Raw genomic sequence first — 12,214 nt, forward strand, 5'->3', positions numbered from 1 at the left:
AAACTTGGATAGCAATAAGCGTCAGACTAGTGCACGTCTGAAGTATTGGACAAATAGAAGTTGGGGTACATGTTAAGCGTGCCATGGCTTTTCTTGGGATCGGATTGGTCGTCGCTCCTATTTTTATTCTAAAGATTCCTCGATTGACTATTCCATTTGAAGTAATAAGAATCTTGTGAAATTTTAGTTCAGTAAAAGTTGTCTAAAAGTTATTATGTTACTATTTATCCCTGTTTACTATTTATTCATATTATGTTAGGATTGTTTATTTATGAAGTATGTAGTACTCAACTTTGTTGACTACGTGCTTTTGTTTGTGTATGTTGGTCATGGCTATGCCTTATTGATCATGTGATGATCATATTGGTGAGCAGACTCTCTAGATAAATAATGCATTGTCATCTACAGGTTTGAAGATGAAACATCATTGGGTTCAGGATTGGAGAGCTTGTGTAGTTGTAATTTATTTATCGTACATTAGTTTTATATACTTTATAGTTGGTTTGGTTTTAAGTTAACGTTGACATTGTTGGTTGACTTTTGAAGTTGACTTGTTGTTACTTAAATTTTAATTCTAAAGTTAGTTATTATGTTTTCCGCTGCAAAATTCTGAATAAGCCGATACGTTATCGCACGGGCGATAATGCTTTGATGATTCTCTAAGTTTTATAATTGACAAGTATCTTGGTAAAAGAGAGAATTAGCAAGGTGTTACACTTTAGCCCTAACCCTAACCTTAACCCTAACCTTAACCCTAACTCTAACATCTAATCTAATACCCTAAACCTAACCACCCACACACCACCCCTCCCCCCACCCACCACTTCCTCCACCACCCCCGCATCACCCCTCCACGACAGTCATTACCCCCCGCAACCCTACTTCCCCTTCCCCTACCCCCAGTAGTCCCCCTCCCCTGCATCCCCCTCCATCTTCCCCATGCCTTCCAACCCCCTCCCCTACCTTGTAATTTTCTACAGGTTTTCGTGTGGCAGCAGTAAATATAGGTTTTGACAGTAGCAGTAGGGGCTTTGGGGGCTTCATGGGAAGAAACGAAGAAGGATAAAATTGAGGGTTTGCGAGGTTCTGGTGCATAGGGGTTATAGGGTTCTGGCGCGTTGGTCAAAAATTTGGGGGCTACGAGGTTCCGTCGCGTTGGTCAAAGAGGTGGGCGCTGCACGGTTCCGACGCATTGATAAAAAAGGTGGGGGGTTGCAGTACTTCGGTGGGGAGAGGGGGGAAGGGGTTGCGAGGGAAGGGGGAGGAGGATTCGAAGGTGGTGGGGAAGGGTGTTACGGGGGTGGTAGGGTTAAGGGTTGGGTGGGGAAGGGGTTATGGGTGGGTGGTTAGGGTTAGGGTTTGTCTTAGGTTCAGGCTAGTTAATTAGGGTCAGGGGGATTAGGGGTTATTAAAATGTTAATGACTAACGGACGTTAACACCGTTAGTCATAAAGGGAAAAGTGTATGTTTTTTTTTTTTTTTGAAAAGTCGTGGGTATATGGTGAATTTTGAATTTAAAGGGTATATTATGCAAAAAACAATTGTGAGGGTATATGGTGAAAAATCGTAGAAAAATGATATGATTGTCAGCAAAGAGAAGATGATTAACCGACGACGCCATAGGACCAATCAAAATTCCTTTTAGCACTCCATTCTCCTCTGCCCTCCTCAATAAGTGAGAGAACACCTCAGCACACAAAATAAACAAATGTGGAGATAACGGGTCCCCTTGTCTCAAACCTCTATGTGGCACAAACATCTCTGAAGGCCTCCCATTAATGAGAACGGAAAAAGTCACTAAACGCAAACAATGCATTACTCTGTCAATTCACCCAGTATCAAAACCAAATTTTACCAAAACAGCTTCCAGAAAATTCCATTCAATCCTATCATAAGCTTTAGATATATCCAGCTTCATAGCCATACACCCCTCAGCACTCTTAAGTTGTTTCATATGATGAAACAACTCAAAAGCAACAAGAATGTTATTTGTAATCAAATGCCTCGGAGTGAAAGATCTCTGGTTAACAGACACAATCTTATCAAGAAAAGTTTTGATCCGATTAGCTAGCACTTAGAAATAAGCTTATATATAACATTATAGAGAGAAAGAGGTCGAAAATCTGCCATAGACTCCGCATTACTCTTTTTAGGTTTAAGAGTAATAAAAGTATGATTCAGTTGATCAGCAAACTGAGCCCCCCCTCAAACAATCCAGAACAGACTAGGTCGAAGATGAACCAACAGTATGCCCATAGGATTGAAAGAATATAGGACATATACCATCAGACCTAGGGGCCTTAATCGGGTGCATATGGCTAAGAGCAAACTGAACTTCTTCTTCTCGATACTCGGCACAGAACACATTATTCATCTCTGTAGAAACACGAGCCTTGAAGTCTTGCGAGGCCTCAGTAATCCTAGGAGGATTTGACGAGGTAAACATCGCCTTGAAATAGTTTCACGGCCACCCCACAAATCTCATCGTCACCCTCCTTCTCATCACCATTTGCATCTTTAATCTTCCAAATTGAGTTTTTGTGCTTAACAACCTGAGGCTCGCGGATGAAAAAACTTTGAATTACGACCACCTTTCGCTAGCCACAACACTCTAGACCTTTGGTGCCAATAACTCTCCTCGAACCCTGCAAGTGCGCTGATCTCCCTAAGAACGTTGCGCAGCCTTTGAAGTTGTTGAACCGTAATCCCCCGATCATTGAGAGCTTTCAAAGCTTTCTATTTCTTCTTTAACTTGCCAAAAACCGGACCAAAATTCTCCGTACTCCAAAGCTTCAGATCTACCCCCACACATTTCTACTTTCGACCCTAGAGTCGACCCTCCAATCCAAGCGTTTTCTACAAACCCCTACACTAGTCGTCCTCTTGAGCCCAAAACTGCTCAAATCTAATTGGCTTCTCACCTACCGAACCCCTAACATTATTCTTCCATAAATTAGTGTTGATCGGAGCATGATCAGATCACTCTCTATCCAAATGCCATAAGTGAGCATTAGGGAAATCCACCCAACTGATAGTCATCAAAGCTCTATCCAACCGACATTGAACATTCTCACCAACTCCCTCCCATTATCATACGTAAACTCATAACCCAAGTAAGCAATATCTTGTAAACCACACACATCTACAACACTCTTGAAATTTGCAATTTGCCATTCCGCTCTATCATTACCCCCCTTCTTCTCACTCATCCATAATGTCTCGTTAAAATCACCAATGCACATCCAAGGTAACTCATAGTGGGTAGTAAACAACTCCAATAAACTCCATGAGAGGTGTATATTCTGAACTTCAGGCCAACAATATAATTATGTACATCTCCACTCTTCCTCACCCAAACCCCTTTTAACAACGACATCAATATGATGTATTAATAGAGAAGAGAGATCAACATCCACATCCTTACGCCACATCAAAGCTAATCCGCCAGACCCCCTTAATGAATCCACCGCAAGATAATGAAAGTCAACTAACCTGGAACGAATCTTATTGAACTACTAAATTTTGTCTCTAAAAGAAAGACAATAGCCGGGGCATATCTCCAGATCAAATCCCATAGTTGATTAACTGTTGAAGGATGACCCAACCGCCTACAGTTTAAACTCAATATACTCATGAGGCTCGGCGGGTCTGCTCGACGTCAGACCTCGCCTCTCGCCATCCAGCTTCATTGACACCCACACATACCTTCTTTAAGTTATCTTCAACAATCTGATTATCACTAAACTCACTTTGGCCTCATTTCCCTCTTCCTCTCTTTGCACCACATTCATCTACACCCCTTCAATGGCATCCTCTTTCTCCCTCGCTAACTTCCTTGATTTTTTCCCACTCATTCCGCTTCTCGGTCCTCGTGTTATCACTTCCTTAGACCCGACTTTTACCATAAAAGTAAACATTTCCCCCGACTCAGAGCCATTATTCTTCGGCCCCTCCATTTTCTTCCCCTCCATAACCTTCTTTACGTTATTCGAATCTCCCAGCCTCCACTTCTCCCTTATATCTTTCGTCTCATGCTTGACCACAACACCCTGCGCCTCGACCACAACACTTTTATGTCTCCCTATTCCCCACTGCCAGCATAGTAGGCTCACCCTCCATGCTAACATTAGTCGAACCTGCGTTAGCTACACCCTCACTCTCACTCTCTACACATAGCATCGTAGCCTCCCCTCCCAAACTGAGCTCACTCGCCCCTACTACAGCCACACTCCCACCATCACTGAATCCTCCTTAGCCATTTTATCCCCTACCAAACCTCCCTCCTGCACCTGATTATCCCCATTACCTTATCGAAATTCAGCTTCTTCGCCTGCCTAAGAAAGATTCTTGTTTCTTCTTCCCTTTCTTGGTGAGGCTCGTAACCATGACTCTCACTGCTTTTCCTCCACAATGTTGTCCTCCAAAATCGAATTATGCCCTAAGAGCCTGCTGGTATAGCAAAAAGTCGGCAAACGCTCGTATTTGATCTCGATCAAAACATTCCTTTTGAGTTGCGGATATTCTGAACATAACACAAGAATTTTTTAGCATTCATCAACAGTTTAAGCAAGCCTAGCAGAGGTGTCTATTCAATCCTATCCTAATCAATTTCTAGCACTTCACCCGAACTATTCCCTATGAGTCTGATATGATTCTCCGATCTACTATCCATAGGTAAGTTATACAACCACACCCAAAAAGGGACAACAAAAGTGAGATTTCGGAAGGTTGAATGCTACCATCCATTTCATTCATCAAAATTATGTTTTGGTCAAAAGTCCATGGGAAACCGTACAATACTTTTTTTCAGCACCGGCAAACTAGACAACAAAGATTCCATTTTCTATCGAACGAAATAGAGACGTTCTTTGAAATAAAATATATCTAATTCATAGTCCTCCCCAAAGCTTTAAAATTATAGGGTCGTTCAGTGAGAACCTTACCTACAATAACCAAGTCAAGGTTTGATGTGGTACTGTCATTATTTGTTTCGACCAAAGAGATAAGATCCCCATCATCAAGTGGGAGACCCGTCCCATCCCCGCCCAAGTGGGGCGGGAATGGGTCTAGGTTTGGTGGGGATGGGGCGGGGATGGGGATTTTAATCCTACCCGCAATGAGTGGCGGAGCGGGTATGGATTTTATGCCCGCCCCGCCTCATCCCCGCCCGCCCCGCCCCACCACCGCCCGCCCCACATATATATGATTAAAATTCTACTTATATACTTATATTATTAATAATTTTATCTTGCAAAATATAAATATGTGGGTATGATGCAGGTACGAAGTGGGTGCGGATACCCATGAGGGTGGTGGTGGTGGGGATGAAGTGGGTACGATGCAGGTACGAAGCGGGTGTGGGTACCTATGCGGGTGGTGGGGTGGGGGATGGGTATAAATAAATACCAGGTGGGGTGGAGATGGGTTTGTTCCCCCTACAATGGATGGTGGGACGGGGATGGAAATTGAAATTTTATGCGGGCGCGGGTGTGGAGGTACAATCCTCCGCACTCGCCCCACCCAATCGCCATTCCTATATGTGAGAGTAAAAGTATTGTCCAGAGCTGAACTGAACTGAAACTGAATTGAATTGAATTGAACTAAACTGAACTGAACTAAACTTGTTGTAGCCTCAAAATCAACGGCTATAAAGGTGATACGTGCCTCATCGCAGCCTTACAAGTGGCACGTACCTGTACTGGCAAAGTAGATGGGTTAAAAGTTTGGATGGGCTAAAGTACACTTTTCTGAGGAAAAAGGTGTACTAACAACCTTTCTTGTGGCCCAAACTTGTACTTACGCCCAGTGAAGGTAAAGCCTATTTATGTAAAAGAGTGAGGTGTACAGACCAATCAGCACCTGCCATGTGTCACAGCATTATTGCTTAGCCAATCAGATGCTCCCAAATTAGGGTGACATCAAGGTACAACAGTCATTTCAAATAGTATAAATAGTCTTTGAAATCAGGGGAAATGTACGTTTTACAAAGCATAGTACTGTTATTCTGTCATAAATTCTCTCTCTCTACTTTCTCTCTCTAAAAGTTCCTTCATATCCCTGATACCTGACTTAAGCTTCGAAGGGGGAAATACCACCCAAACTCAAGGGTAGGTCCCTTTTTTGCAGGTTTCAAGGCAGACCTCAGGTTGGGGATTTGTGTTTAGGCATTGTTGCACAAGTCTCCAAATTGAGAACCTACTATTGGGGATTGTAGTATTGATTTACTAGTTTTGCACTACGTAACATTTGGTACCGTCTGTGGGAAGACGCAACAATGACTGATTGTCACTCATCCAATGTTGCTAGGAACAAAAGCTTTGAGATTCAAGTGGAAGATATGGTGGGTGACGAGAGGCCGCCCCGAGGACGAGACAGGCCTTCTGCTGCCGTTCGTCCCTCTGGAGGAAGAACGGGCCTTGTCATTCAGGAGAATCTTGACCGTCCAGTGACAGCTGGTCATCTGGAAAATGTTTTGAATGACTTCCAGGCTAGGATGGCCGCTGTCATGGAGGAGCAAATTAAAAACAATATGCTGTTTTTTCAGGTTAATCCAGGGCACGATGCTGCGTTGCCGCTTAGGGGGCAATCCCAATAAGGTCGTCCAGGGACAAGCCGGCCTCCTCGGCAAGAAAAGACAAAGCCATTGTCTAAAGGAAAGCAGCCAGCCGTCAGTGAGCAGAGAAGGAAGATGGACTGGAAGTTGGTAGTTCCTTCGGGAGATAACATTCCTCCTAGTGGCCACACGATAGAGACGGATGCTAGGGAGTATTTTGGAAGCCAAGAGGGCAGCTGCTCTCCAGCGTTCGGCCTCAGGGTCTACTCCATATATGAAGGATCCCCCATTAAGGATTTCGTCCAGAACAGAAGGAAGAAGTCAAAGACCTTCGGTTGTTTAGCCAAGGCAGGAAAAAACGGTTTTACAACCCATGGTGTATAGGCGTCAGGCCTTAGCCAACACCTCATCAAACCCAGTGCTGAACGAATACCGCCTGGAGCACATACCCATTGAGGGACATGTTGGGGCACTCAAGATTAACTAGCCGACTCCCTTCTTAGCCAGAATCATGGAGTCCCCCCCATTCCCAAAGGTTAAGCTTCCGACAATAGAGCCTTTCGACGGCACAACAGATCCGGATGATCACTTGTCAGCCTACAAACATCAAATGTATGTTTAGGGAGTTGATGATGCTACACGGTGCAAGAAATTTCCAGCTACGCTGAAAGGGTTAGCTTAAATAAAAATGGTTTAACAATCTTCCGCCTAACTCGGTGAATAATTTCACTGAGCTAAGTTTTTTGTTTACCATCCATTTTGTCGCAAATCGACAAGAGTAGAAGACCAGCATACATCTAGGAAAGGTCGTCCAAGGACCTAAGGAAGCTCTAAGAAGTTATGTGAAGAGATTTAACCTGGAAGCATTGCAGATTCAGGATCTGAATGCGGGAGTAGCATTTGATGCTTTCATCCGGGGTCTAAGACTTGGAAGTTTTAAGTTCAATTTGGTGAAGAAGAAGATATCCACCTTGACTCAGGCCCTACCGGAGGCCGAGGCCTTTATTCTTGCTACGGAAGTATGTGCTGAAGCAAAATAGCTAGAGACAAAGAATGTTGAAGAAACCATTCAGCCGAAAAAGAGCATCCCCAAGAAAGCTGGAACTTGGGCGGTTATTTTAATGACAACATCATCTAGAAGAAGCAAGAGATCTGAACCGGCATCATCAGCTGAGCGTTCAGCAAAGATCAGTACTCCATCCTTATGGAGATCAAAGATCAATATGAGCTAAAGGCGCCAGCAGAAATGAAGACGCTTTACAGGAACAGAGATAAAAGCAAGTACTGTCATTTCCACAAAGATTGTGGTCATGAGACAAACGGGTGTAAGCATCTGAAAAGAGCTTTGGAGGATTTAGCTCGCAAGGGTAAGATGAACTCCTATTTACCTCAGGCAAATAGAAAATTCCAGAAAAAGGACAATCGTCAAGGGAGAAGAAAAGATGATGAAAGCACTGACGAAGATGTAGTGCTAGTGATTTCTAGAGGATTTGCAGCAGGGGGTCCTACAAATCATGGCCACAAGAATTATTTTCGGGAACTCAGCCAGGTGATGCTTACCAACCAGGCAGAGTCTGATCCTTTCCCTAAAGTTGTGGTCAGCGAGCAGGATCATGGAAAGATATGAACACCTCATGATGACCCGCTGGTGGTAGAGATGAAAATAGCAAATCTTAGGGTAAGACAGATCTTGATTGATAAAGGAAGTTCTACCGATATCATCAGTGCGGATTGTCTGTCTAGATTAAAGTTTGACGAGAATGATCTAGTTCCAGTCAATCACCCCTTCATTGGGTTCGGCGGAGGAATCATTCATCCGATGGTAACTGTCACTCTACCCATCAGTGTAGGAGACAAAGAAACTTCCAGGACGCTTTTTGTAAAATTTTTGGTGGTACGAGACTTGACAACTTATAATATCATCCTCGGACGATCCACCTTGAATCACATCAAAGCGGTGATTGTTACCCATCTAATGTTAATGAAGTTTGAGTGTGATTGAGGGAAGATTGGATCCCTATATGGAGACCAGCAAGCAGCAAGGGAATGTTGCCTCACCACTCTAAAACCGTCATCATGGAAAGGAGAAAAGTCGGAGCGACCAACGGCCATAGAGGAGGAACCGACCGAGATAGTGAAAGGCCAGATAAGTGAGTTGAAGAATGAAGTAGGGAAAGCTCAGGTGAAGGATCCTCAAGAAGGCAAGTCGTCCATACTCTTGCCGAGCAAGAAGAGAAAATGCATGGCCATCAAGGAAGATAAAGCTTCCTTTGAAGAAGTGATGGCCATTATGGGCATGGGACTAGAACGTCCAGAATCGGTGGAAAGACCGGTGGAGATTTGTCTAAGCAAAGTACGTCCAGAAAGGACTCTGAAAATCGGATCAGTTCTAGATTCTCAGACCAAAGACGAATTGATCGCGCTGCTGAAGTAGTTTGAGGATGTTTTCGCATATACAATTGAGGAGATGCTGGGGATTGATCCGGAAGTTGTTGTGCACAAGTTGAACATAGATCTGGGGCAGAAGTCAGTCCGGCAGAAAAAGAGACACTTAGGTCCGGCCAGGAACCAAGTTGGTGATCAGGAAGTCCAAAAGCTATTAAAGTCAAAATTCATCTGGGAGACATATTATCCGGATTCGATTGCCAATGTGGTCATGGTCCCCAAGCCGAACGGCACCTGAAGGATGTGCGTTGACTATACCGATTCGAACAAGGCTTGTCCAAAGGACAGTTTCCCTTTGCCTAAAATTGATCGGTTGGTTGATTCAACAGCGGGGCATGCGCTACTTAGCTTTATGGACGCCTATTCAGTTTTTCACCAGATTCCTATGTGGCCTGAGGACCAGGACAAAACCTCGTTCATTACTGAGAAAGGACTTTATGGCTGGCTGAGGATGCCTTTCGGCCTCCGAAATGCCCCAGCCACCTTTCAGAGGCTCATAAACTCAGTCTTTCAGCCACAGTTAGGACGGAATTTGGAGGCCTATATTGACTATATGATCATCAAAAGCCAAAGGGAGTAGATCATCTGGAAGTGGAAGATTTGCGGGAAACATTCATGACTCTCAGAAAATACAAGTTAAAGCTTAATTTGTAGAAATGTGTATCTGGAGTTGTTGCCGCGAAGTTCTTTGGGTTCTTGGTGGATCAACGAGGAATTGAGGCCAATCCTGACAAGATACAAGCAATTTTGAGCATGACTTCTCCGCCCAAGATTAAAGAAGTGCAGCGTTTGACGATATTTCCTTGCTCCTAGTATCCTCGTCTATACTGATCAGCCTTTGAAGCAAGTTTTGCATAAGATGGATGCCTCTAGACGAATGCTAAAGTGGGTTGTGGGCTGCTAAAGCAATTAAAGGGCAAGCCTTAGCATATTTCATTGTAGAGCTTACTCGACCTACAATTGAGTACGTCCAAGACCCAGCGGAAGGAAAGCGGCATTGGATCCTTATGGTGAATGGGTCGTCCACTGCCAATGTTTGTGGAGCTATGATCATTTTTCAATCACCAGAGGGAGACAAGTTTGAATATGCCATGAAATTTCAGTTCCAGGCTTCGAACAATGAAGCAGAGTATGAAGCTCTGCTAGCCGGCATCAAAATGTGCAAAGCGGCCGGAGCCCTAGAAATTGAAGCAAAGACAGACTCTCTGCTGGTAGTCAGTCAAGTCAATGGAGACTTTGAATGCAAAGAAGCATCTATGAGTAAATACACGAATTTGATTAAGGAAGAAATAAAAACATTGAAACGATTTGTTCTCGACCATGTTCCAAGGTCGGAGAATCATCAAGCCGACGCTCTCTCAAAATTAGCAAGTTCGGCCGAAGGAGATAAGCCGAGGATTGTGTTTTGGGAGATCAAGCCGGTCAAGAATATTGATCGGAAGGAGGTTCTTTTCCTCAGCCGAGAAAACGTTTGGATGAACCCCATCATAGAATACAAGAAAACAGGACGACTGCCCACTGATCCTTTGGAAGCTAAGTATGTAAAGGCAAGGGACAAGTGGTTTGAGCTGTGGGATGGAACTCTCTACAAAAAGGCTTTTAACCGGCCACTCCTCAAGTGTATTTCTCGAGAAGACGACCTAGAAGTCCTAAAAGAGCTACATGAAGGAGCATGTGCTTCCCACATTGGAGGAAGGGAATTAGGAGAAAAGGCCTTAAGGACCGGTTACTATTGGCCTACATTAAAGGAGGACGTTTTGTTGTATGTAAGGAAGTGTGATAGTTGCCAAAGGCATGGTAACATTTATCAGAAGTCGTCCAACTATCTGACTCCAGTTCTCTTTCCCCTTCTCTTTGCCAAATGGGGAATGGATATTCTTGGGCCCTTCCCTGTAGCAGCCGGCCAGGAAAAATTTGTGATAATAGCAGTAGACTACTTTACAAAATGGGTGGAGGCTGAAGCAATGAGAGGACTCACCACTAATGATGTGAAAGGATTCGTCTGGAAGAACCTCATCACAAGGTTTGGGATGCCTCAGTCTATCGTCTTTGACAATGGAGCACAGTTTGAGACACCCAAGCTCCGTGAATGGTTGGCCGATCAGGGTATTAAAGCTCACTTGCTGCAGTTGATCATCCTCAGGCAAATGGACAAGTTGAAGCCTTCAACAAGATCTTATCAGCAGGAATTAAAAAGAATCTAGACAATGCAAAAGGTTCGTGGGTAGAAGAGTTACAGTTGGTTCTCTGGTCGATCAGAACAACGGCCAAGAATTCAACTGGAGAAACTCCGTTTATGCTCATCTATGGCTCAGAGGCCGTTCTCCCCATTGAGATTGAAGAACCAACCCTGCGAGTCATGCTGTATTCAGAGGATGCCAATTGGGCTGCTCTCAGGACGACCTTAGATCAGGTTCCTGAAGTAAGGGGCAATGCTCTATTGAGGATGCAACTCTATAAATTAAGAATGGCTCGAGAATTCAACAAGAGGGTGACAAGATGGCCACTGAAGAAGGGAGACCTCGTCCTAAGAAAAATGGAAGCAGTCGGCCGAGCCAAAGAAATAGGTAAGCTCACCCCCAATTGGGAAGAACCCTATAAGATTGTCCAAGAAGTTCATAATGGTACCTTCTGTCTAGAACATATGGACGGTCGTTCTGTTCCCAGGACGTAGAACTCTGATACTTTGAAGAAATACTTTGTTCAAAGATAGCACAAAGAAGTGTAATCTTTTGCTAGTATACATTAATAAAAAAGTAGAAATGTATACATGTATCTTGGCTCCCAGCCAAGAAAAATTCATATAATACAAATCTACTTGCCTCCTATGATTGTCTCTTTGTTTGATATGTTTGCCTTATATAGTTGTCTAAAGGTACATATCATCAGCCAAGCCAATATTCCAAGCAGAACGGCAAATAAAGCATCTTCTATTAGGAGACCGGCCAACATGTTTAGCGCATGACGAAGGCCTAAAATTAGTTAACTTAAAGAGTTAACATCTCCTAAACGAAGGCTGCTGGAATTAGGACGCTTTAATAAAAATGTCCTACTTTACGTCCAAAGGCCATACCCTGAGATAACAACCTTAGTAAAGGAACAAGTTATTTCAAATTATAAACAAGGATGGACGAGTTAAGTTATCTAGCATATTATGGTCATTCTCCTTCTTGAACCAAAGAAGGGTCACTGAGACCTCTTCGTCCAAGAAGGGGG

At 43.8% G+C, this 12,214-nt stretch overlaps 1 protein-coding gene across 1 annotated transcript; it reads left to right on the top strand.

The window, feature by feature from the left end:
- Positions 1-10,005: 10,005 nt before the first annotated feature.
- Positions 10,006-11,202, top strand: LOC125498829 (uncharacterized). The gene has a single exon (XM_048647122.1). The coding sequence runs from the start codon at positions 10,006-10,008 to the stop codon at positions 11,200-11,202; it is 1,197 nt and encodes a 398-aa protein (XP_048503079.1).
- Positions 11,203-12,214: the final 1,012 nt, after the last annotated feature.

Source organism: Beta vulgaris, chromosome 6 (assembly GCF_026745355.1).
Source record: "Beta vulgaris subsp. vulgaris cultivar EL10 chromosome 6, EL10.2, whole genome shotgun sequence".
Taxonomy (NCBI): Eukaryota; Viridiplantae; Streptophyta; class Magnoliopsida; order Caryophyllales; family Amaranthaceae; genus Beta; species Beta vulgaris.